Raw genomic sequence first — 27,479 nt, forward strand, 5'->3', positions numbered from 1 at the left:
CATCATTCAATCCTGCTAGTTGTAGCAAATGCCATTATGTAAAAGCAAAACAATCTACTTGCAAGTTTAGTGCATGGAATATCAATATATAGGATAAGGTGGATTTGCCGAGTATCAAGGTAAGTGAAGTCCAGAAACACGTATGGAGTTAAAGTGATCCAAAATACTGCTCTCCAAGCCTCATCGCTAGGTCACTGCTTCAGCATTTTGGAATTCCAGAAGATGGTTGCATTTCCCTCCTACATACTATATCACCTCTTATTACACAATCTTTTCTCCAGGAATTGCCCTGGGACTGTGAATCTAGAACCATTGAAACCATTTTCTAAATACTTTACTGGCTTAACACACACACACACACACTCTCGTTGCTCATTGACAGGCTGCTGTGCAGGATTGGGAGCCTGGTACCTTGAGTGGTAAAGTTAAAGAGTGCAGGGAATTCACGGCCATTAGGAAGCTTGGGGTTGGGGTCCCGGAGCTCATCGAAGAAGGAGTGAGCACAGGCGTCCAAGGGGGTGAGACGAGCAGTAGGTGTGTACTCCAGCAGCCGGCTGCACAGCGCAATGGCCTCTGGGGGAGTGCGCGCTCTGAACACCTGCAAAAAGACATAACCCTTTAAAGATAAAAAAAAAAATAGATCTGACTGAGTCTTAGGCTTCCCCTTGTTGGCAGTAATGTAAATGGGATGAGTGAGGAAGTGAAGGGTCTGTCTTGTTAATCTCACTGCAGGAGTCATGCTAAAATGACGAGACACATGATTATATTTAATAATGCATTTTCTAACAAAATATTAGTGCCAGGATTTTGGGCTCCCTCTCTCTGATTATCACAGTGCTGTGACACATGGAAGCTTGCTGCAAGTTATAGGCATATCAGCCTTTTTATATTAGGAAATAAGAGAGTTCCTGATCGAACACAGTAACTGCCCTGGTGCGGAGAAAAGGATTGAATAGACACAGTATTCTGGAAAAGAACAGATGAGCTGAACATACCCGGTACTCATAGCACCCACTACCTCTAGAGTGAAAGACTACATGGTCCAGAACTAAACTAAAATCCGCTCTGGCTTTAAACCGAGAATGCATGACTGGAGTAAATATCGTTCTATACAGATACATGGGACATATTAGGAGAACTTACAAATGGGTAAATAAAACGTAAAACATTTTACATATAAATCTAGATCACATGTGGAAATACGTGATCTAGAATATTTTTAGGTGATAGCGTAGAGATTGATACAAATATTCTGATGTTTTCCAGAGATTTAACAAAACCACGCGTTTCCCACCACCTACAGCTTAGTCCATTGTCTGCTGCACGTCCACATTAGCTTGTCCAACTTTGTAACTCTGGGTAACAATGAAAGAGCACCAAGACTAAGACTTTACTGAAGCCTGAGAGATCTAAACTTTTATATGGTTGGTACAGCAGTCAACTAAAGAGACCAACGTGCAGATTCTACCTGCCAGGACAGCACTTCCATTCAAATTTTACGATCAATACATCCAACCCATAGAGCACTGCTGGACAGAATTTTAATATCTTCAACACATGCATTAAAAATAATCAGAATGCTATGACTGGCTTACAGGTGTCAGTGATTTGCTAATCTAAACAGGCTTTAATGCAGATGCTTCAAACCTTTTGGTTTGGTCTCTGGTAGGATACGGCATGTGTTCGAGTGAGTGAGTGAGTAGAGGGATGGATCTGTTTGGTCACAGGTAGGATACATCGTGTGTTAGGGTGAGGGAGTAGAGGGATGGATCTGTTTGGTCACTGGTAGGATACATCGTGTGTTAGGGTGAGGGAGTAGAGGGATGGATCGGTTTGGTCACAGGTAGGATACATCGTGTGTTAGGGTGAGGGAGTAGAGGGATGGATCTGTTTGGTCACTGGTAGGATACATTGTGTGTTAGGGTGAGGGAGTAGACAGATGGATCTGTTTGGTCAGAGGTAGGATACATTTTGTGTTAGGGTGAGGGAGTAGAGGAATGGATGTTTGGTCACAGGTAGGATACATTGTGTATTAGGGTGAGGGAGTAGAGGAATGGATGTTTGGTCGTAAGGATCGGTTTGGTCACTGGTAGGATACATTGTGTGTTTGGGTGAGGGAGTAGAGGGATGGATCTGTTTGGTCACTGGTAGGATACATTGTGTGTTAGGGTGAGGGAGTAGAGGTAAGGATCGGTTTGGTCACAGGTAGGATACATTGTGTTAGGGTGAGGGAGTAGAGGGATGGATCGGTTTGGTCACAGGTAGGATACATTGTGTGTTAGGGTGAGGGAGTAGAGGTAAGGATCGGTTTGGTCACTGGTAGGATACATCGTGTGTTAGGGTGAGGGAGTAGAGGGATGGATCTGTTTGGTCACAGGTAGGATACATCGTGTGTTAGGGTGAGGGAGTAGAGGAATGGATGTTTGGTCACAGGTAGGATACATTGTGTGTTAGGGTGAGGGAGTAGAGGGATGGATCTGTTTGGTCACTGGTAGGATACATTGTGTGTTAGGGTGAGGGAGTAGAGGAATGGATGTTTGGTCACAGGTAGGATACATTGTGTGTTAGGGTGAGGGAGTAGAGGGATGGATCTGTTTGGTCACTGGTAGGATACATTGTGTGTTAGGGTGAGGGAGTAGAGGAATGGATGGTTGGTCACAGGTAGGATACATCGTGTGTTAGGGTGAGGGAGTAGAGGAATGGATGTTTGGTCACAGGTAGGATACATTGTGTGTTAGGGTGAGGGAGTAGAGGGATGGATCGGTTTGGTCACTGGTAGGATACATTGTGTGTTAGGGTGAGGGAGTAGAGGGATGGATCTGTTTGGTCACTGGTAGGATACATTGTGTGTTAGGGCGAGGGAGTAGAGGGATGGATGTTTGGTCACAGGTAGGATACATTGTGTGTTAGGGTGAGGGAGTAGAGGGATGGATCGGTTTGGTCACTGGTAGGATACATTGTGTGTTAGGGTGAGGGAGTAGAGGGATGGATCTGTTTGGTCACTGGTAGGATACATTGTGTGTTAGGGTGAGGGAGTAGAGGAATGGATCTGTTTGGTCACTGGTAGGATACATTGTGTGTTAGGGTGAGGGAGTAGAGGGATGGATGTTTGGTCACTGGTAGGATACATTGTGTGTTAGGGTGAGGGGGTAGAGGGATGGATCTGTTTGGTCACTGGTAGGATACATTGTGTGTTAGGGCGAGGGAGTAGAGGGATGGATGTTTGGTCACAGGTAGGATACATTGTGTGTTAGGGTGAGGGAGTAGAGGGATGGATCGGTTTGGTCACTGGTAGGATACATTGTGTGTTAGGGTGAGGGAGTAGAGGGATGGATCGGTTTGGTCACTGGTAGGATACATTGTGTGTTAGGGTGAGGGAGTAGAGGGATGGATCTGTTTGGTCACTGGTAGGATACATTGTGTGTTAGGGTGAGGGAGTAGAGGAATGGATCTGTTTGGTCACTGGTAGGATACATTGTGTGTTAGGGTGAGGGAGTAGAGGGATGGATGTTTGGTCACTGGTAGGATACATTGTGTGTTAGGGTGAGGGGGTAGAGGGATGGATGTTTGGTCACTGGTAGGATACATTGTGTGTTAGGGTGAGGGAGTAGAGGAATGGATACATCGTGTGTTAGGGATGGATCGGTTTGGTCACTGGTAGGATACATTGTGTGTTAGGGTGAGGGAGTAGAGGGATGGATCGGTTTGGTCACTGGTAGGATACATTGTGTGTTAGGGTGAGGGAGTAGAGGGATGGATCTGTTTGGTCACTGGTAGGATACATTGTGTGTTAGGGCGAGGGAGTAGAGGGATGGATGTTTGGTCACAGGTAGGATACATTGTGTGTTAGGGTGAGGGAGTAGAGGGATGGATCGGTTTGGTCACTGGTAGGATACATTGTGTGTTAGGGTGAGGGAGTAGAGGGATGGATCTGTTTGGTCACTGGTAGGATACATTGTGTGTTAGGGTGAGGGAGTAGAGGAATGGATCTGTTTGGTCACTGGTAGGATACATTGTGTGTTAGGGTGAGGGAGTAGAGGAATGGATCTGTTTGGTCACTGGTAGGATACATTGTGTGTTAGGGTGAGGGAGTAGAGGGATGGATGTTTGGTCACTGGTAGGATACATTGTGTGTTAGGGTGAGGGGGTAGAGGGATGGATCTGTTTGGTCACTGGTAGGATACATTGTGTGTTAGGGCGAGGGAGTAGAGGGATGGATGTTTGGTCACAGGTAGGATACATTGTGTGTTAGGGTGAGGGAGTAGAGGGATGGATCGGTTTGGTCACTGGTAGGATACATTGTGTGTTAGGGTGAGGGAGTAGAGGGATGGATCGGTTTGGTCACTGGTAGGATACATTGTGTGTTAGGGTGAGGGAGTAGAGGGATGGATCTGTTTGGTCACTGGTAGGATACATTGTGTGTTAGGGTGAGGGAGTAGAGGAATGGATCTGTTTGGTCACTGGTAGGATACATTGTGTGTTAGGGTGAGGGAGTAGAGGGATGGATGTTTGGTCACTGGTAGGATACATTGTGTGTTAGGGTGAGGGGGTAGAGGGATGGATGTTTGGTCACTGGTAGGATACATTGTGTGTTAGGGTGAGGGAGTAGAGGAATGGATGTTTGGTCACAGGTAGGATACATTGTGTGTTAGGGTGAGGGAGTAGAGGGATGGATCGGTTTGGTCACTGGTAGGATACATTGTGTGTTAGGGTGAGGGAGTAGAGGGATGGATCTGTTTGGTCACTGGTAGGATACATTGTGTGTTAGGGCGAGGGAGTAGAGGGATGGATGTTTGGTCACAGGTAGGATACATTGTGTGTTAGGGTGAGGGAGTAGAGGAATGGATGTTTGGTCACAGGTAGGATACATTGTGTGTTAGGGTGAGGGAGTAGAGGAATGGATGTTTGGTCACAGGTAGGATACATTGTGTGTTAGGGTGAGGGAGTAGAGGGATGGATCGGTTTGGTCACTGGTAGGATACATTGTGTATTAGGGTGAGGGAGTAGAGGGATGGATCTGTTTGGTCACTGGTAGGATACATTGTGTGTTAGGGCGAGGGAGTAGAGGGATGGATGTTTGGTCACAGGTAGGATACATTGTGTGTTAGGGTGAGGGAGTAGAGGGATGGATCGGTTTGGTCACTGGTAGGATACATTGTGTGTTAGGGTGAGGGAGTAGAGGGATGGATCTGTTTGGTCACTGGTAGGATACATTGTGTGTTAGGGTGAGGGAGTAGAGGAATGGATCTGTTTGGTCACTGGTAGGATACATTGTGTGTTAGGGTGAGGGAGTAGAGGGATGGATCTGTTTGGTCACTGGTAGGATACATTGTGTGTTAGGGTGAGGGAGTAGAGGGATGGATCTGTTTGGTCACTGGTAGGATACATTGTGTGTTATGGTGAGGGAGTAGAGGAATGGATGTTTGGTCACTGGTAGGATACATTGTGTGTTAGGGTGAGGGAGTAGAGGAATGGATGTTTGGTCACTGGTAGGATACATTGTGTGTTAGGGTGAGGGAGTAGAGGAATGGATGTTTGGTCACTGGTAGGATACATTGTGTGTTAGGGTGAGGGAGTAGAGGAATGGATGTTTGGTCACAGGTAGGATACATTGTGTGTTAGGGCGAGGGAGTAGAGGGATGGATGTTTGGTCACAGGTAGGATACATTGTGTGTTAGGGTGAGGGAGTAGAGGAATGGATGTTTGGTCACTGGTAGGATATATTGTGTGTTAGGGTGAGGGAGTAGAGGTAAGGATCGGTTTGGTCACTGGTAGGATACATTGTGTGTTAGGGCGAGGGAGTAGAGGGATGGATGTTTGGTCACAGGTAGGATACATTGTGTGTTAGGGTGAGGGAGTAGAGGTAAGGATCGGTTTGGTCACTGGTAGGATACATTGTGTGTTATTGTGAGGGAGTAGAGGGATGGATCTGTTTTGTCACTGGTAGGATACATTGTGTGTTAGGGTGAGGGAGTAGAGGGATGGATGTTTGGTCACTGGTAGGATACATTGTGTGTTAGGGTGAGGGAGTAGAGGGATGGATGTTTGGTCACTGGTAGGATACATTGTGTGTTAGGGTGAGGGAGTAGAGGAATGGATGTTTGGTCACAGGTAGGATACATTGTGTGTTAGGGTGAGGGAGTAGAGGTTTGGTCACTGGTAGGATACATTGTGTGTTAGGGTGAGGGAGTAGAGGTTTGGTCACTGGTAGGATACATTGTGTGTTAGGGTGAGGGAGTAGAGGAATGGATGTTTGGTCACAGGTAGGATACATTGTGTGTTAGGGTGAGGGAGTAGAGGTAAGGATCGGTTTGGTCACTGATAGGATACATTGTGTGTTAGGGTGAGGGAGTAGAGGGATGGATCTGTTTGGCCACAGGTAGGATACATTGTGTGTTAGGGTGAGGGAGTAGAGGAATGGATGTTTGGTCACAGGTAGGATACATTGTGTGTTAGGGTGAGGGAGTAGAGGAATGGATGTTTGGTCACAGGTAGGATACATTGTGTGTTAGGGTGAGGGAGTAGAGGAATGGATGTTTGGTCACAGGTAGGATACATTGTGTGTTAGGGTGAGGGAGTAGAGGGATGGATGTTTGGTCACAGGTAGGATACATTGTGTGTTAGGGTGAGGGAGTAGAGGAATGGATGTTTGGTCACAGGTAGGATACATCGTGTGTTAGGGTGAGGGAGTAGAGGAATGGATGTTTGGTCACAGGTAGGATACATTGTGTGTTAGGGTGAGGGAGTAGAGGGATGGATGTTTGGTCACAGGTAGGATACATTGTGTGTTAGGGTGAGGGAGTAGAGGAATGGATGTTTGGTCACAGGTAGGATACATTGTGTGTTAGGGTGAGGGAGTAGAGGTAAGGATCGGTTTGGTCACTGGTAGGACATCACTTTTCAAGAGTATGATGCTTCCATTTATTGTGATGGTAAAGCTTATGGTACTAACATCTAAATGTATTTATATTTTAAATGGCCCACACCAAACATTGGAGGTTTCATGCATTTGTGAAATGGAATGCACTAGAAGTGCCTGATGATCACGGTGACCTCTGTAAAACACAAGCAGTGTTGGCAACATGCACATGCAGAGATCAGCATCTGGGAATGTACCTTAGTCCACGGATGTGCCTTTATCTGTGGGAACTTGAACTCTGTGTAATTTGGATTCATTTCTCGAATCTGCTCCCGTGTCGGTGTACCAAGAACCTGAAATAGAGAGATGAGAGTTGGTTAGAAAGGAAGCATGCAAAAAAAGAAAGAAAAAAAAAGCCTGAGACACCCCTATCCAAAAACATGTCTTTGAGACCCCTCCATCAGTGAGTAGTATAGTAGGACAGACTGATTCAGTGGCACCTATTATCTCAGGATTATATCCCACACAAGACAATCCAATTAAAGTGGAGAATGCAGACCTGGAACAGGAACAAATTTCTAAAACAGGAAATACTGTCCGCATGGACACGGGTTGTTAGAACAGCTAGTATACTATTGCTGAGACAAAAACATTGAAAGAAGAGTTAGCCCTGTAAAATCTCTAATTAATAAGGTAGGGAACAGATAAGGTAAATGAATGGAGAAAGAAAAACGAAAAGAATCTGTCCCAGTGTAGTGCTGAAAAATCTGTCCCAATGTTATACTGAAAGGGATCACTTAAATGCTTTATTAATAAACTAAAAACTCACACAAACAAATAGTAAGTCACTAGGTACTAATGTCTCAATAAACAATAACTGAGGCAGAAGGTGTGACTAATACAATACACTACGTAACGAGTATCCACAGACAGGAGGGGAGTAAACAAAACATACACAAAACGGGGGGAGTAGGTCAGTGAAGCCCACCCAAAAGGGTTAGTCGCTGCACAATGCAAGTAATATGGTTACAACCCAGTAGCATACAGTGTTTCTGAATAAGCAGGTTGCAAGATCACCAGCTATATGATACAATCGATACAGTGTAACTCGAACTGTCAGGCTGCTGGAGTGAATCTCAAATGCACAGCACAGAGAGTGTAAAACTAATGTACTGTACGATGATAAGACGATAGCTGGAAAATAAGTTGCTAATGTATAGCTGCGGCTAGTCGGTAAATGCCCCATATAAAAAGAACAGGAATACTACCCAGTCAGCATGATAAACGTTACCCAGCAGTTAGTCACTGAGAAAATCCTGAGCTGTGCCTAGGAGGGCACCTAATAAACGTGACTTGACAGTTAATTGCTGAAAAAATGCTGAACTGTGCCTTCGAGGGCACCTAGCTGAAAAGAGAACCGGCTAGCTGTACTGGGAAAGCTTAAATAGCGAGATAGCCCTAAGATAGCGGAAAACTGTAGTAGAACACCTAAACTGTGCCTTCGTGGGCACCTATCAATAGACGTGGCACTAGTGATATAACTGCCAAGGTCTGTGGATACTCCTTACGTAGTGTATTGTATTAGTCACACCTTCTGCCTCAGTTATTGTTTATTGAGACATTAGTACCTAGTGACTTACTATTTGTTTGTGTGAGTTTTTAGTTTATTAATAAAGCATTTAAGTGATCCCTTTCAGTATAACATTGGGACAGATTGTTCAGCACTACACTGGGACAGATTCTTTTCGTTTTTCTTTCTCATCTCAAAAACATTAACCAGTATTTAAATGATTATATATATATATATATATATATATATATATATATATATATATATATATATATATATATATATATTTATATTTGGTACAATGTTTTATATTAGGTTGCTTAGATAAAGACAGTAAATGATGTGGGTTCATTTTAAGGATCTCTGTTACAAAATACACTGTTATCCTCTGTATCCATCTGGTAGACAGCCACTAGAGGAGGAGTTACTCCTCATGTAAGCCCACCTCTGGTCATCTGCACCGCCTGCTGTCTTGTGCGATTAGCCCTGCTCGGAGGGCCACCTTTCGGTTTGATGCCAACTCACCCTGTCTATTCCCCTATACTCCCTAGTCAGCACTAGCAGTGTCGGCTAGGGAGTTACCATAGCAAGCACAGTGCATGCGCAGTGTTTGCTATGCTTTGGAGAGCAGAAGGATCTCCTGTTTGTATGGTTTTTTTCTGCTCTGCCATGTCAGTCAAATTGTCAGCATATAGTCTAGCCATTTGACTTGGACATGAGACAAAGCCCTATCTTGTATCTTTCAATAGGTTTTTCTCCCAATCTATACATTTGCTAGAACAATGTATGGATAAAATACCATACGTTTTCAAAAGAGCCCAAGTAGCAGCATGACCTTCAAAGATCAGAATTTTGGCAAAAAAAATAAAAAAAATTCTTATTTAGAAAACAAGTAACAGTCTAAAAGTTGTTGGAGTTCCCTGCATATGGCAGATGGGAATGATTGCACAAGGGCTAGAACTGGTTCTGAGCGCGTAGATTAGAAATCAGACAGAATTCAGCCAAAAAACATTGGGAGAGAGAAAAAAAAAAAGAAGCAAAATATGGATTTCAAAATAAAACACTGTATCCTTATTGCCTCATAGTAAAAAACGCAGCTAAGACCAGCAGCACGTTTCATTCCTCATGAGCCGTCTTCAGAGACTCTTGGAAGATTGAATCTGTACATTGTGCTGGCCACATTGCTAACACATGTATACGGATGGTGCCGAGCTGTGAGCAAGGACACAGGTGATGAAGTTACACCCCAAAATATATTGTGGGGTATATCTGTACAAATGGCTAGAAGGATGAACCGGATGGATCTCTTTAAGACAATAGTGAAGACTTTATAGAGAGCACAGTATCGTCACCTCTAGAGACGGAATTGAAACGTCTAAGGAATATAAAACTAATTTTGTTTAGGAACTGTAGGGGATTACTACTATCACACCTAATCTGCAAACTGAGAAACCACCACCACCACCGCACAAAATAGCTGGGTAGGTGTAATTGCAGGGCTTCTTCCAAAGAAATTCACAAAAGGAGCATTATCCTTTTTTAAAGAGTTTTTTTAAATAACTCTTACAGCTGTCAGTGTATAGGGGGTAATAACTCTTACAGCTGTCAGTGTATAGGGGGGTAATAACTCTTACAGCTGTCAGTGTATAGGGGGGTAATAACTCTTACAGCTGTCAGTGTATGGGGGGTAATAACTCTTACAGCTGTCAGTGTATAGGGGGTAATAACGCTTACAGCTGTCAGTGTATAGGGGGGGTAATAACTCTTACAGCTGTCAGTGTATAGGGGGTAATAACTCTTACAGCTGTCAGTGTATAGGGGGGTAATAACTCTTACAGCTGTCAGTGTATAGGGGGTAATAACTCTTACAGCTGTCAGTGTATAGGGGGGTAATAACTCTTACAGCTGTCAGTGTATAGGGGGTAATAACTCTTACAGCTGTCAGTGTATGGGGGGTAATAACTCTTACAGCTGTCAGTGTATAGGGGGTAATAACTCTTACAGCTGTCAGTGTATGGGGGGGTAATAACTCTTACAGCTGTCAGTGTAGGGGGGGTAATAACTCTTACAGCTGTCAGTGTATAGGGGGGTAATAACTCTTACAGCTGTCAGTGTATAGGAGGGTAATAACTCTTACAGCTGTCAGTGTATAGGGGGGTAATAACTCTTACAGCTGTCAGTGTATAGGGGGGTAATAACTCTTACAGCTGTCAGTGTATGGGGGTAATAACTCTTACAGCTGTCAGTGTATAGGGGGTAATAACTCTTACAGCTGTCCGTGTATAGGGGGGTAATAACTCTTACAGCTGTCAGTGTATGGGGGGGTAATAACTCTTACAGCTGTCAGTGTATGGGGGGTAATAACTCTTACAGCTGTCAGTGTATAGGGGGGTAATAACTCTTACAGCTGTCAGTGTATGGGGGGGTAATAACTCTTACAGCTGTCAGTGTATAGGGGGGTAATAACTCTTACAGCTGTCAGTGTATAGGGGGGTAATAACTCTTACAGCTGTCAGTGTATAGGGGGTAATAACTCTTACAGCTGTCAGTGTATAGGGGGTAATAACTCTTACAGCTGTCAGTGTATAGGGGGTAATAACTCTTACAGCTGTCAGTGTATAGGGGGTAATAACTCTTACAGCTGTCAGTGTATAGGGGGGTAATAACTCTTACAGAGGTCAGTGTATAGGGGGGTAATAACTCTTACAGCTGTCAGTGTATAGGAGGGTAATAACTCTTACAGCTGTCAGTGTATAGGGGGGTAATAACTCTTACAGCTGTCAGTGTATAGGGGGGGTAATAACTCTTACAGCTGTCAGTGTATAGGGGGGTAATAACTCTTACAGCTGTCAGTGTATAGGGGGGTAATAACTCTTACAGCTGTCAGTGTATAGGGGGGGTAATAACTCTTACAACTGTCAGTGTATAGGGGGGTAATAACTCTTACAGCTGTCAGTGTATGGGGGGGTAATAACTCTTACAGCTGTCAGTGTATGGGGGGTAATAACTCTTACAGCTGTCAGTGTATGGGGGGTAATAACTCTTACAGCTGTCAGTGTATGGGGGGTAATAACTCTTACAGCTGTCAGTGTATGGGGGGTAATAACTCTTACAGCTGTCAGTGTATAGGGGGGTAATAACTCTTACAGCTGTCAGTGTATGGGGGGTAATAACTCTTACAGCTGTCAGTGTATAGGGGGTAATAACTCTTACAGCTGTCAGTGTATAGGGGGTAATAACTCTTACAGCTGTCAGTGTATAGGGGGGTAATAACTCTTACAGCTGTCAGTGTATAGGGGTAATAACTCTTACAGCTGTCAGTGTATAGGGGGTAATAACTCTTACAGCTGTCAGTGTATAGGGGGTAATAACTCTTACAGCTGTCAGTGTATAGGGGGTAATAACTCTTACAGAGGTCAGTGTATAGGGGGGTAATAACTCTTACAGCTGTCAGTGTATAGGAGGGTAATAACTCTTACAGCTGTCAGTGTATAGGGGGTAATAACTCTTACAGCTGTCAGTGTATAGGGGGGGTAATAACTCTTACAGCTGTCAGTGTATAGGGGGTAATAACTCTTACAGCTGTCAGTGTATAGGGGGTAATAACTCTTACAGCTGTCAGTGTATAGGGGGGGTAATAACTCTTACAGCTGTCAGTGTATAGGGGGGTAATAACTCTTACAGCTGTCAGTGTATAGGGGGGGTAATAACTCTTACAGCTGTCAGTGTATAGGGGGGTAATAACTCTTACAGCTGTCAGTGTATAGGGGGGTAATAATGTGGTGGAATCTCGGTAAAAATAAATTTAGTAGGCCGAGATTACCACGTGGCATGTGTACGTGCATATGCTGACGTATCGATCAGTTGGTTGCACGAGGCAAGATACGATCAGTAGTGTACGGAGCATGTGCAAGAATACAGGATGTAGTATTCCCCCTCCTCCATTGTGCTGGACAAGCCATGCGGTCAAACAGGAAGTTAATTCTTATTTGTGTTGATTGGTTAAGAGAATGTGCGGGTGGAGCTTAATATGGGAGGAGTCATGTGCCTATATAAGGAGCCTGCACTATTGTCCGGGGCTCAGAACTTGCTGTATTTTGGTGACGTTAGTCCCTCTGAGTCCCGATCGGTGATCCAATAAAGAATCTCTTCCTTCCTGAAGAAACCTGTGTCCATCTCTCTGTGCTTCGCTTCCGTCAGTTTCTCCGGTATCATTTGGTGCATTGGCCGGGAAGCTCATCGTTCAACGGTAGCTGAGAGGCAGAGGCGTGAGACGGTCTATCTTTGCCCACGTTCTCTACGGCTGCACCCCTGAACTTCTGCGTGGACCTCCCTTCGTCTCGGCGCCACTGGTCTGTTGTCCAGGAGATCATCGGCCTCTACGTGAGAAGTGCTGGGGTGTCCCCGTCGATGAGTGTGAACTCAGGTTCAGGAACGAGGAGGTAAGACAACTGCTGTTTTAGACGGCAGGACCCACTAGGGGTATACCGATTGTGCGGTAGGCCCAAAGGGGTTTGAATCTGTGTATCTGCCCACTCTGTCGGAGGGAAGGAGCGAAGGCGCACCGCTCAATCGAACGCTCTTTAGTCAGACCGTTTGATTTTGTTAGTCAGGCGGGGTCCTGGTGTAAATAGCCCTAGCCGGACACCGGTGTCTTGTCTAGACTAGCGTTCTAGGGTGTATATTACGTTCGCTAGGTCGGAGGGACCGGGAGACTAAGCGGCGCCTGTGTAAATTCGGTTCGCAAGCTCTCAACCTATCTGGGCTAAGTGGGAAGGCGTGTAAATTTGGAACCCACTAGACTTTTGATAGTGCGACTAAGAGGCGCCTGTGTAAATTCGGTTCTCTAGCTCGCTATATGTGGTGATTGGGCAGTGTAGCTAACCAAAACGGGTGTATATAGTTTTAGGTAGTCCATCAAGGTACTGGCCAATAGTTTAGTTGGGAATTGTAAATGTGTTAACGATTGTTTAGTAAAGTGTATATCTTGTTAGATAGCGCGAGCTCAGCCGTCTAGCGAGAGTGTTAATAGTGTGTTGCTGTATTATAGTGCACGGTACCATAACCTTGTATATTTACTGACACTGTATATAAGTACTAATCATTGTCGTCCATTGCATGTTTAACACCATAACCACTAATAATTGTATTGTGACCTTAACTTGTGCTTTGACCTATGCTAACCGTACTGTAACCGCTATTTGTAAAAGACGATGTTACTGGGGTGTGTTATAGACGGGTAATTCGTATATAGAGAATTATAGCGTGGGTGACTGTATAGTTACGCCAAAGGGCATAATATTGATTATATAGTGACTGGTGTAACAGCTGTGTGTGTACGGGAATTCCCTGAGTGTTTATTGTGTTATTGTGTACGTTTCACTTGGTAACCGTACCACGTGGTGCTGTTGCCAGAGGAAACGGGTGTGACTGTTGAATAGTACGCGTGTATAGTATTCGTTGTCGACGACGTTCCATTGTTAAGTATGGTTGCGTCGCAGTCAACGATTCCGGATCCCTTAGGTTGTATGGTGAAGAATTTTAAAAAGGGATTCAAAACTTGTGATTTTGGGGTTAAAATGTCTCCTGTACGTTTGGTCACTTTGTGTACTAGGGAGTGGCCTACTTTGGTTGCGGCATGGCCGCCACGTGGCAGTTTGGATCCAACTCTGGTACAGCGCTTACACGTGGCTGTATCAGGTAGGCCTGAACTTTACGGCCAGTTTCCTTATATTGATTGTTGGAGACAGGCTGTAAATGACTCGCCAAAATGGCTCCGGACATGCCACGAGGAGCAATGTCGCCTCATGGTAGCTAGGACTTGTTCGTCCACTAGGACTGGTGTTAGGCCCATTTTGGACACGCCCCCTGAGTCCGAGATCCCTTTGCCGCCCCCTTACTTTCCGTTAAGAGGAAGTGACGCAAATGCAGGAAGTCCTGCAACCCTCCCCTCATTACCCCCATCCACTTCCGCTTCCTCCTCCAGTACAGGATCCACCCCCCCTCGTACTAAATCTCCCCTTCCGGAATCAGAACCAACCCCCATTAAAAACGAATATCCTGATTTGGCGCCACTTCAGACTTCCGGTCAAGCTTCATCTAGCTCGGCTCGAAGTGTTTTATTTACAACCTTTTCCCAAAACCAAGCTCCCATATCCCCATACCCTATTTCTCCCCGACTGGAACCTATGACTGACGCCCCTCCACGTAGCCCCATACAGACCCGACAGTTGACCGGTGCCCAACAATTAAAACACTATCAGATGCCTCTTCGTCTGAATCCTGGGTCAGCCTATATCGATGCCGCAGGCCAAATGGCACATGCTGACCCAGTCTTTGTATATGTCCCATTCACGACAACCGATCTTTTAAACTGGAAGACCCACAATTCCTCGTATACTGAGAAACCACAAGCTATGACTGATCTGTTCACCTCAATAGTACAGACACATAACCCGACATGGGCTGATTGCCAGCAGTTATTAATGACTTTATTTAACAATGAGGAAAGGACAAGAATAAATCAAGCAGCCATTAAGGCACTAGAGGATAAAGCCCGTACTTTGAACCAAGCTAATCCAGCAGCATGGGCCGCAACACATTATCCCAACACCGATCCCGATTGGAATGTAAATGGTGCTGATATGGTTCAACTCAGAGCCTATAGAGATGCTATAATTGCTGGCATGAAAGCCGGAGGAAAGAAAGCCATAAATATGTCGAAGACAGTTGAGGTGATTCAGAAAAGTGATGAAGCGCCCAGTGTCTTTTATGACCGATTATTGGAGGCATACCGCTTGTATACCCCCTTTAATCCGGAAGACGCAGACAATTCCCGAATGGTGAACTCCGCCTTTGTCAGCCAAGCTTATGGAGATATTAAGCGCAAGCTACAAAAGTTAGAAGGGTTTGCAGGTATGTCAATCACCCAACTAATGGAGGTAGCGAATAAGGTTTATATGAATAGGGAAACAGAAAGTAAGAAAGAGGAAGAGCGCAAGATGCGTAAAAAGGCAGATATGCTAGCGGTAGCGATCGCAGGCGTAGATAGACGGGGCCCAGATAGAGGCGATAGTAGATGGAGTAGGGAGCCTTTGAGTAGGAATCACTGCGCGTATTGCAAGGAAGAAGGGCATTGGAGGAACGAATGTCCGCAAAGAGAGCAGTACGAGAGAGACCAACCCAGGGCAGGCTACGGAAATTTTAGAGGCAGAGCGAGAGGTAGAGGAGGCCCCGGAGGGAGTAATGGTAATAGAGGGAGTAATGGGAACAGAGGAAGTGTTAGGGAAGACAGGTATATTCCAGCAGCGCAAAGGTCCCGCGATAGAGAAGGTAGGGACTTTGTAGGATTGGCTGACACGGTCATGGAGGACTATTGATACCGACCGGGCTCCATCCCCCTTGGTCGAGCGGAGCCTATGGTCGATGTATCAATAGGGGGAAAAAGGAGTGCGTTCATGATCGACACTGGTGCTGAACATTCAGTGGTGACTAATCTAGTTGCTCCTCCATCTGGAAGGACTATTACTGTGATAGGAGCAACTGGAAGAAGTGCTGAAAAACCGGTTCTTAAAAGTCGACTCTGTACATTGGGAGGCCACGTAGTAAAACATCAATTCCTTTATATGCCTGAATGTCCAGTCCAATTGCTGGGACGTGATATGCTATCAAAATTACAAGCGCAGATTACGTTCCTACCAAATGGAACAACATCTTTAAAGTTTAATGGACCTTCAGGTATCATGACATTATCCGTACCAAAGGAAGAAGAGTGGCGACTTTATACAGTGTTGACTAGCCAAAACCCTAGGAGTGATGAGACATTATTTAACATACCAGGAGTTTGGGCAGATAACAACCCACCAGGACTGGCCCGCAATATTCCACCTATAAAAATTGAACTAAAACTTGGGGTTTATCCAGTGAGCCTAAGACAATACCACATCCCGCAGAAGGCTAAGAAGAACATCCAATCCTATCTGGATAAGTTCATACGGTATGGTATCCTAAAATTCTGTACTTCCCCCTGGAACACCCCATTGCTGCCTGTTCAAAAGCCCGGTACAGATGAGTATCGACCTGTGCAGGACTTGAGAGCAGTCAATGATGCGGTTGTTAGTATACATCCAGTTGTACCCAATCCATATAACCTGCTTGCTTTAATTCCGGGCGGGGCTACCTACTTTACAGTCTTAGACCTCAAAGATGCCTTCTTTTGCCTCCGAATTGCCGCAGAAAGTCAATGTATTTTCGCTTTCCAATGGGAGAACGCTGTAACGGGCTCAAAACGCCAGATGACTTGGACAAGACTGCCCCAAGGGTTTAAAAATTCACCTACCCTATTTGGTTCAGCCCTAAGTCAAGATCTACTGGATTTCAAGTCCATCCCAGGAGAGTGTGTATTGTTACAATATGTAGATGACTTGTTGATAGCAGCAGTTACAAAAGAAATCTGTCAGCAAGCAACGCACGATCTACTACACATTCTCTGGAAGGCAGGATACAAGGTGTCTAGAAAGAAGGCTCAGTTGTGTTTGCCAACTGTCAAATATCTGGGATTCCATATCTCTGAAGGTCAAAGAATTATGGGGCCAGAGAGAAAAGAAGCTGTCTGCCAAATACCAATACCCAAGAATAGAAGACAAGTGCGAGAATTCTTGGGGGCAGCAGGCTTCTGTAGGATATGGATTCCCAGCTATGCGATACTGGCAAAACCTCTGTACGCAGCTATTAAAGGTACAGAGCACGACCCCTTCTTATGGACTCAAGAACAACAAACGGCATTTGAAGATGTGAAGAAGGCTTTGATGAGTGCCCCAGCATTAGGTCTACCTGATCACACACGACCATTCTACTTATATGTACACGAGCAAAGAAGAATGGCTGTGGGAGTATTGACACAGTACTTGGGATCATGGCAAAGACCTGTTGCCTACATGTCTAAGCAATTGGATGCAGTGGCCAGCGGACTTCCACCTTGTCTAAGAGCAGTAGCTGCAGCCGCCCTGCTAGTAGCTGAAGCCGATAAACTCACTCTGGGTCAAGAACTTTATGTACGAGTCCCACATGCAGTACAGACGTTGTTGGATTACAAAGGAAATCATTGGTTTAGTAACAGCCGTATGACCAAGTATCAAGCAATGTTGTGTGAAAACCCAAGAGTGCATTTAGAGACTGTAAACACCTTAAATCCAGCTACCCTTCTGCCACAACCTACTGAAAGTCAACATGATTGTTTGGAAGTAATGGATGAAGTATTCTCAAGTAGACCAGATCTTCGTGATTTTCCCATCCAGAACCCCGATGTTCAATATTATACCGACGGCAGTAGTTATGTGAAAGAAGGGATCCGCTATGCAGGATATGCAGTGACAACAATAGACAAGGTGATAGAAGCTCGGCCACTGGCGAAAGGAACATCAGCACAAAAGGCAGAATTAATAGCACTAACACGAGCGTTACAATTGGCTGAAGGTTTAAGAGTGAATATCTATACGGACTCTAAGTATGCGTTTTTAACCACTCATGCCCACGGAGCTTTGTATAAAGAAAGAGGACTACTGAATTCAGAAGGCAAATAAATCAAATACGCAGCTGAAATCCTACAACTATTGGAAGCAGTGTGGGAGCCGAAAGAAGTCGGTATCATACATTGTCGAGCGCATCTGAGAGGAGATGGTGATGTAACCAAGGGAAATCGGATGGCAGATAGTGCAGCCAAGCGTGCTGCTGAATCAGGAAGACAGGAGTATGTGGGGCATATAGCTGCTCTTATACCAACTCCACTGTCCCAATGGACTCCAGTTTATACAGCTCAAGAAGAGGAGTGGTTAAAGACTGAACCAGGAAAGTATTTGGAGAACAAGTGGTATCAGCTAGAAGATGGAAGAATAGTCATACCAGCATCACTAGCGGTAGAAATTGTCCAAAATTATCACAACGGGACACATTCTGGGAGAGACAGTACTGAAGAATCTCTCAGAAAACATTTCTACATACCAAGATTGTCCAACTTGACTCAGGCCATTGTACGAAGATGTGTAACGTGTGCTAAAAATAATGCAAGACAAGGACCAGTAAAGCCACCAGGAGTCCAGTTTATGGGGGGACTCCCCATGTCCGATTTACAAATTGACTTTACAGTGATGCCTAAATCGGGTGGACATCGTTACCTGCTGGTAATTGTGTGCACCTATTCTGGCTGGGTAGAAGCATGTCCTACTCGTACAGAGAAAGCAGGAGAAGTTGTGAGATTCCTGCTACGAGAAATAATACCCCGATATGGACTACCCTGTTCTATAGGATCGGACAATGGTCCAGCTTTTGTTCATCAGTGCCTACAACAACTGACTCATATGCTTGGTATAAAGTGGAGGCTTCATACTGCATATAGACCCCAGAGTTCTGGTAAGGTAGAGAGAATGAATAGAACTATTAAGAACCAGTTGGCTAAAATGTGTCAGGAAACCCAACTTAAGTGGAACGTTCTCTTACCCATAGCTCTATTGCGAATCCGCAGTACCCCTACCAGAAGGATGGGCCTCTCTCCTTTTGAAATTATGTATGGGCGACCACCTCCCGTACTTGGTAACTTAAGGGGGGACTTGAGTCAGTTGGGAGAAGGAATTACCCGGCAGCAGGTTGTAGAGTTGGGTAAGACTATGGAGGAGGTACAGAAATGGGTACAAGATAGATTACCTGTGAATATTTATCCCCCTGTTCATAGTTATCATCCAGGAGATCAAGTGTGGATTAAAGAGTGGAATAATGTACCGTTAGGGCCCAAGTGGAGAGGTCCTTATGTTGTTCTTTTGTCTACCCCTACAGCGATAAAAGTAGCCGAAGTGACTCCGTGGATACATCACTCCAGGGTTAAACCAGCAGCAGTCGATTCTTGGCAAGTTACAGCAGATCCAGAGAATCCCTGCAAGATCCGGTTAAAACGCACTACTCAGTCGGAGTAACGAGGAATCGTGTGGATTACAAATTTTATTGTTTCAGGGATTTGGTGCGTGAGTGAGAAGGCCATAATAAAGCCTGTCCGCTTACCAACACATAGTATATAAGCCAGGAAAGTCTCGAAGGGACACCTGTGAAGACGAGCAGAACTCCATTCCCTGCAGCCCTCACATCCTGGAAGCTGAGGTGCCTTCGCACGGACGAAGACTGAGGATGACGGCGAAAGATGTGCTTTTGATAGTGTTTATTTATATGTGTTTTTATATTCAGGAAGGTAGAGGTACCGACACTCCTAGCTGTGAGGTATGCATTAAGACTACGAGAACAGGTAACCATATTTCCCAAACCCTAATTTGGCATTCACAATACGAGTGTAAAGGAGATGTATCGAGATGTAGATACTTAAATATAGACTATAGTGTGTGCCATTTAGGAGTAGGAGAACCTAAGTGCTTCAGTCCAGAGTATCAACCTCGTACAATTTGGTTGACTCTCAGGAATGGAGATCCTCAGGGGACCCTAATTAATAAGACGGTGTTAGAATCCGTACATTCTTCGGGTGTTCTACTATTTGATGCGTGTAAAGCGATATCGAGTGGTAGAAAGCCGTGGAATGTATGTGGGGATCTTAGATGGGAGAGGACGTATGGGTCTAATGATAAATATATTTGTCCCAGTAGTAAAAATAAATATGTGAGTCCTAGATGCCCAAATAAAGACTAACTTTTGCCCATATTGGTCTTGTGTGGGGTGGGCGACTTGGGGACAGACAGTAGACAAAGACATGATAGTGACTAAGTTGCCGACTAGCCCATATTGTAAGTCTATGGAATGTAATCCCATCCATATACTTATAAATAACCCCGATAAGTTCTTAGACAAATATGGCAATTTATTTGGGTTTCAGATATACGGGACGGGTTTAGATCCTGGGACATTATTGTTTATAGGGATAGAGACTGATACGGTATCCTCCCAAACTCATCAAGTATACCATTCCTTTTATGAAGAGATGAGTATAGATAATAAGATCCCCCATAATGCTAAAAACCTGTTCATCGATTTAGCCGAAAGTATTGCCGGTAGTCTTAATGTTACCAACTGCTATGTGTGTGGAGGTACTAACATGGGAGACCAATGGCCTTGGGAAGCAAAGGAGGTAATGTCCGGTTCTGAGGCAGTTGACCAACTAATATCTACACAAGCCGATTATCATATGAGTGTTAGAGGTAAATCTGAGTGGAGATTAAAGACCTCCATCATAGGTTATGTTTGCATAGCAAGGAAAGGAATAATGTATAATACTTCTGTAGGAGAATTAACTTGTCTAGGGCAAAAAGCTTATGATGATGATACAAAGAATACAACTTGGTGGTCGGCTTCAAATGTCTCAGAACCATCTAACCCGTTTGCTAGATACGCCAATTTAAAGGATGTGTGGTTTGATTTATCCATCACATCTACCTGGAGAGCCCCAGCAAATTTGTACTGGATCTGTGGTAAGAAAGCCTATTCGGAGTTGCCACAGGACTGGGAAGGGGCATGTGTGTTGGGTATGCTCAAACCATCCTTCTTCTTGTTACCGATTGAAACAGGTGAGACTTTAGGTGTTAAAGTGTATGATGTGAATCATAGGAAGAAAAGGGGACCCATAGAGATAGGCACCTGGGAAGATAATGAATGGCCTCCCCAGCGTATCATAGATTATTATGGGCCAGCCACGTGGGCTGAGGATGGTACCTTTGGTTACAGAACCCCTATTTATATGCTCAACCGTATTATAAGATTACAGGCGGTGGTTGAGATTATCACCAACGAGACATCACAAGCGCTCAATCTCCTAGCGAAGCATAACACCAGGATGAGGACAGCAGTCTACCAAAATAGATTAGCCTTGGATTACCTTTTGGCAGTAGAGGGAGGTGTATGTGGGAAGTTTAACCTGAGCAATTGCTGTCTTCAAATAGATGACGAAGGGCAAGCAATAGCTGAGCTTACTAGCCATATGGTTAAACTAGCGCATGTGCCTACTCAGGTATGGAAAGGGTATAATCCAAGTAGTTGGTTTGGTAGCTGGTATGAGTGGTTTGGAGGGCTTAAGGCAGTGGTAGGTGGAGTCCTACTGATTTTAATGTTGTGTCTACTCCTGCCGTGTCTTATACCCTTAGTAGTTAGGTCTGTGCAAAGCCTGATAGGAAATATAGCAGAGAGGAAGGCTGCTGCACAGATAATGGCGATTTATAAGTATAAGGCTCTAGATCAGGGAGAACCAATGCAGGAAGATGAGTGTTAAAAGATTCACATCATAAGATAAGTCTGGTCTGGTTCAAGGTAACTTGCGGTGTATGCAAACCAAGGTTAAGTGATGCCTCAAGTAATTGTGAAATATCAAGAGGCATCAAAGGGGGGAATGTGGTGGAATCTCGGTAAAAATAAATTTAGTAGGCCGAGATTACCACGTGGCATGTGTACGTGCATATGCTGACGTATCGATCAGTTGGTTGCACGAGGCAAGATACGATCAGTAGTGTACGGAGCATGTGCAAGAATACAGGATGTAGTATTCCCCCTCCTCCATTGTGCTGGACAAGCCATGCGGTCAAACAGGAAGTTAATTCTTATTTGTGTTGATTGGTTAAGAGAATGTGCGGGTGGAGCTTAATATGGGAGGAGTCATGTGCCTATATAAGGAGCCTGCACTATTGTCCGGGGCTCAGAACTTGCTGTATTTTGGTGACGTTAGTCCCTCTGAGTCCCGATCGGTGATCCAATAAAGAATCTCTTCCTTCCTGAAGAAACCTGTGTCCATCTCTCTGTGCTTCGCTTCCGTCAGTTTCTCCGGTATCAATAACTCTTACAGCTGTCAGTGTATAGGGGGTAATAACTCTTACAGCTGTCAGTGTATAGGGGGTAATAACTCTTACAGCTGTCAGTGTATAGGAGGGTAATAACTCTTACAGCTGTCAGTGTATAGGGGGTAATAACGCTTACAGCTGTCAGTGTATAGGAGGGTAATAACTCTTACAGCTGTCAGTGTATGGGGGGTAATAACTCTTACAGCTGTCAGTGTATAGGGGGGTAATAACTCTTACAGCTGTCAGTGTATAGGGGGTAATAACTCTTACAGCTGTCAGTGTATAGGGGGTAATAACTCTTACAGCTGTCAGTGTATAGGGGGTAATAACTCTTACAGCTGTCAGTGTATAGGGGGGGTAATAACTCTTACAGCTGTCAGTGTATAGGGGGGTAATAACTCTTACAGCTGTCAGTGTATAGGGGGTAATAACTCTTACAGCTGTCAGTGTATAGGGGGGTAATAACTTACAGCTGTCAGTGTATAGGGGGGTAATAATGTGGTGGAATCTCGGTAAAAATAAATTTAGTAGGCCGAGATTACCACGTGGCATGTGTACGTGCATATGCTGACGTATCGATCAGTTGGTTGCACGAGGCAAGATACGATCAGTAGTGTACGGAGCATGTGCAAGAATACAGGATGTAGTATTCCCCCTCCTCCATTGTGCTGGACAAGCCATGCGGTCAAACAGGAAGTTAATTCTTATTTGTGTTGATTGGTTAAGAGAATGTGCGGGTGGAGCTTAATATGGGAGGAGTCATGTGCCTATATAAGGAGCCTGCACTATTGTCCGGGGCTCAGAACTTGCTGTATTTTGGTGACGTTAGTCCCTCTGAGTCCCGATCGGTGATCCAATAAAGAATCTCTTCCTTCCTGAAGAAACCTGTGTCCATCTCTCTGTGCTTCGCTTCCGTCAGTTTCTCCGGTATCAATAACTCTTACAGCTGTCAGTGTATAGGGGGTAATAACTCTTACAGCTGTCAGTGTATAGGGGGTAATAACTCTTACAGCTGTCAGTGTATAGGAGGGTAATAACTCTTACAGCTGTCAGTGTATAGGGGGTAATAACGCTTACAGCTGTCAGTGTATAGGAGGGTAATAACTCTTACAGCTGTCAGTGTATGGGGGGTAATAACTCTTACAGCTGTCAGTGTATAGGGGGGTAATAACTCTTACAGCTGTCAGTGTATAGGAGGGTAATAACTCTTACAGCTGTCAGTGTATAGGGGGTAATAACTCTTACAGCTGTCAGTGTATAGGGGGTAATAACTCTTACAGCTGTCAGTGTATAGGAGGGTAATAACTCTTACAGCTGTCAGTGTATAGGGGGTAATAACGCTTACAGCTGTCAGTGTATAGGAGGGTAATAACTCTTACAGCTGTCAGTGTCTGGGGGGTAATAACTCTTACAGCTGTCAGTGTATGGGGGTAATAACTCTTACAGCTGTCAGTGTATGGGGGGTAATAACTCTTACAGCTGTCAGTGTATAGGGGGGGTAATAACTCTTACAGCTGTCAGTGTATAGGGGGGTAATAACCCTTACAGCTGTCAGTGTATAGGGGGGTAATAACTCGTACAGCTGTCAGTGTATAGGGGGGGTAATAACTCTTACAGCTGTCAGTGTATAGGGGGGTAATAACTCTTACAGCTGTCAGTGTATAGGGGGGTAATAACTCTTACAGCTGTCAGTGTATAGGGGGTAATAACTCTTACAGCTGTCAGTGTATAGGGGGGTAATAACTCTTACAGCTGTCAGTGTATGGGGGGTAATAACTCTTACAGCTGTCAGTGTATAGGGGGGTAATAACTTACAGCTGTCAGTGTATGGGGGGTAATAACTCTTACAGCTGTCAGTGTATAGGGGGGTAATAACTCTTACAGCTGTCAGTGTATAGGGGGTAATAACTCTTACAGCTGTCAGTGTATGGGGGGTAATAACTCTTACAGCTGTCAGTGTATAGGGGGTAATAACTCTTACAGCTGTCAGTGTATAGGGGGTAATAACTCTTACAGCTGTCAGTGTATGGGGGGTAATAACTCTTACAGCTGTCAGTGTATAGGGGGGTAATAACTCTTACAGCTGTCAGTGTATAGGAGGGTAATAACTCTTACAGCTGTCAGTGTATAGGGCAGGGGTAGGCAACCTACGGCACTAGTGCCATGCACGGCACTCGAGGTGTCTTTGCACGGCACTCAAGGCTGCTAGAGCCAAACAGGCTCTTTCCTATCAGGAGTCCCAGTAAAACTTCAGATATCTGCTAATACGAAGAGGTGGTGAAGGACAATCCCCAATTTATGCATTGCAGCACGTAGAGGAAGTGATCTCAGATCACTTCCTCCCAGCACTTGTGAATGGGAATCCACACTGTAGCAGAGCAGCCTGCAGCTGCTGTTGCAGCTCCTATACTTGAGCTATACCTGGTCGGCCCGGTCCCCACTGGAACCTAGGGAAGCTACCCACACTTGCAGAATAACCCTCCACTCATACAAATAATACGAACAGCCCACACACAAACATACACAAAATCCCCACAAACGCAACACCACTAACAATCCACATACATGCACACAACTCCACATGCAGCCTCTCACATGCAATACCCCAAACAGACCCCACACACTACCACACTGCAATACCCGAAACAGCCCCCACACACTACCAAACACACAATGTGACATATCCATTCACACACAATTCCAAAAGCAGCCCTCATACACAGCCCACATTCATATGTATCATACACGATACCACAAACTACTCCTGAACATATACAATATAAAAGCTCATATACGCACAAATACAACGATACAAAGCAATTACAGTAAAAATAACACAAGCAGAATACGGCAGCATATACACCTCAATTTAAAAAAATAGGATTGGCACGCTACGCGACATCAAAATCCTATATCGGCACAGTGCTGCTAAAAGGTTGCCTACCCCTGGTATAGGGGGTAATAACTCTTACAGCTGTCAGTGTATGGGGGGTAATAACTCTTACAGCTGTCAGTGTATGGGGGGTAATAACTCTTACAGCTGTCAGTGTATGGGGGATAATAACTCTTACAGCTGTCAGTGTATAGGGGGGTAATAACGCTTACAGCTGTCAGTGTATAGGGGGGTAATAACTCTTACAGCTGTCAGCGTATGGGGGGTAATAACTCTTACAGCTGTCAGCGTATAGGGGGGTTATAACTCTTACAGCTGTCGGTGTATAGGGGGGTAATAACTCTTACAGCTGTCAGTGTATAGGGGGGTAATAACTCTTACAGCTGTCAGTGTATAGGGGGGTAATAACTCTTACAGCTGTCAGTGTATGGGGGGTAATAACTCTTACAGCTGTCAGTGTATAGGGGGGTAATAACTCTTACAGCTGTCAGTGTATAGGGGGGTAATAACTCTTACAGCTGTCAGTGTATAGGGGGGTAATAACTCTTACAGCTGTCAGTGTATAGGGGGGTAATAACTCTTACAGCTGTCAGCGTATAGGGGGGTAATAACTCTTACAGCTGTCAGTGTATAGGGGGGTAATAACTCTTACAGCTGTCAGTGTATAGGGGGGTAATAACTCTTACAGCTGTCAGTGTATAGGGGGTAATAACTCTTACAGCTGTCAGTGTATAGGGGGTAATAACTCTTACAGCTGTCAGTGTATAGGGGGGGTAATAACTCTTACAGCTGTCAGTGTATAGGGGGTAATAACGCTTACAGCTGTCAGTGTATAGGGGGTAATAACTCTTACAGCTGTCAGTGTATAGGGGGTAATAACTCTTACAGCTGTCAGTGTATAGGGGGGTAATAACTCTTACAGCTGTCAGTGTATAGGGGGGTAATAACTCTTACAGCTGTCAGTGTATAGGGGGGTAATAACTCTTACAGCTGTCAGTGTATAGGGGGTAATAACTCTTACAGCTGTCAGTGTATAGGGGGTAATAACTCTTACAGCTGTCAGTGTATAGGGGGGGTAATAACTCTTACAGCTGTCAGTGTATAGGGGGTAATAACGCTTACAGCTGTCAGTGTATAGGGGGTAATAACTCTTACAGCTGTCAGTGTATAGGGGGTAATAACTCTTACAGCTGTCAGTGTATAGGGGGGTAATAACTCTTACAGCTGTCAGTGTATAGGGGGGTAATAACTCTTACAGCTGTCAGTGTATGGGGGGGTAATAACTCTTACAGCTGTCAGTGTATAGGGGGGTAATAACTCTTACAGCTGTCAGTGTATAGGGGGGTAATAACTCTTACAGCTGTCAGTGTATAGGGGGGTAATAACTCTTACAGCTGTCAGTGTATAGGGGGGTAATAACTCTTACAGCTGTCAGTGTATAGGGGGTAATAACTCTTACAGCTGTCAGTGTATAGGGGGGGTAATAACTCTTACAGCTGTCAGTGTATAGGGGGTAATAACGCTTACAGCTGTCAGTGTATAGGGGGTAATAACTCTTACAGCTGTCAGTGTATAGGGGGTAATAACTCTTACAGCTGTCAGTGTATAGGGGGGTAATAACTCTTACAGCTGTCAGTGTATAGGGGGGTAATAACTCTTACAGCTGTCAGTGTATAGGGGGTAATAACTCTTACAGCTGTCAGTGTATAGGGGGGGTAATAACTCTTACAGCTGTCAGTGTATAGGGGGTAATAACGCTTACAGCTGTCAGTGTATAGGGGGTAATAACTCTTACAGCTGTCAGTGTATAGGGGGGTAATAACTCTTACAGCTGTCAGTGTATAGGGGGGTAATAACTCTTACAGCTGTCAGTGTATAGGGGGGTAATAACTCTTACAGCTGTCAGTGTATAGGGGGGTAATAACTCTTACAGCTGTCAGTGTATAGGGGGTAATAACTCTTACAGCTGTCAGTGTATAGGGGGGTAATAACTCTTACAGCTGTCAGTGTATAGGGGGGTAATAACTCTTACAGCTGTCAGTGTATAGGGGGGTAATAACTCTTACAGCTGTCAGTGTATAGGGGGGTAATAACTCTTACAGCTGTCAGTGTATAGGGGGGTAATAACTCTTACAGCTGTCAGTGTATAGGGGGTAATAACTCTTACAGCTGTCAGTGTATAGGGGGGTAATAACTCTTACAGCTGTCAGTGTATAGGGGGGTAATAACTCTTACAGAGGTCAGTGTATATTTGAGCTATATTATTGAGGTGGAGGTTATAGGACAGGTGATATTTGTACGAGAGGGCAGAATGAAAGATCAGAGGAGGAGAAGGAGATTTGG

The 27,479-nt window shown here is 44.7% G+C and overlaps 1 protein-coding gene across 2 annotated transcripts in view; it reads right to left on the reverse strand.

The window, feature by feature from the left end:
* GSK3B (glycogen synthase kinase 3 beta) overlaps positions 1 to 27,479 on the reverse strand; it is a 156,238-nt gene that overhangs the window by 16,366 nt on the left and 112,393 nt on the right. The window contains exons 8-9 of one of the 2 annotated variants that reach the window (XM_063446078.1): positions 7,117 to 7,212; positions 412 to 598 (exon numbers count right to left, since the gene is read on the reverse strand). In XM_063446078.1, the coding sequence (XP_063302148.1) occupies positions 412 to 598; positions 7,117 to 7,212 (283 nt within the window). Of the gene's footprint in view, positions 1 to 411; positions 617 to 7,116; positions 7,213 to 27,479 lie in introns of both variants that reach the window. The other variant, XM_063446072.1, reaches the window with a different exon arrangement.

Source organism: Pelobates fuscus, chromosome 1, assembly GCF_036172605.1.
Source record: "Pelobates fuscus isolate aPelFus1 chromosome 1, aPelFus1.pri, whole genome shotgun sequence".
Lineage (NCBI taxonomy): Eukaryota > Metazoa > Chordata > Amphibia > Anura > Pelobatidae > Pelobates > Pelobates fuscus.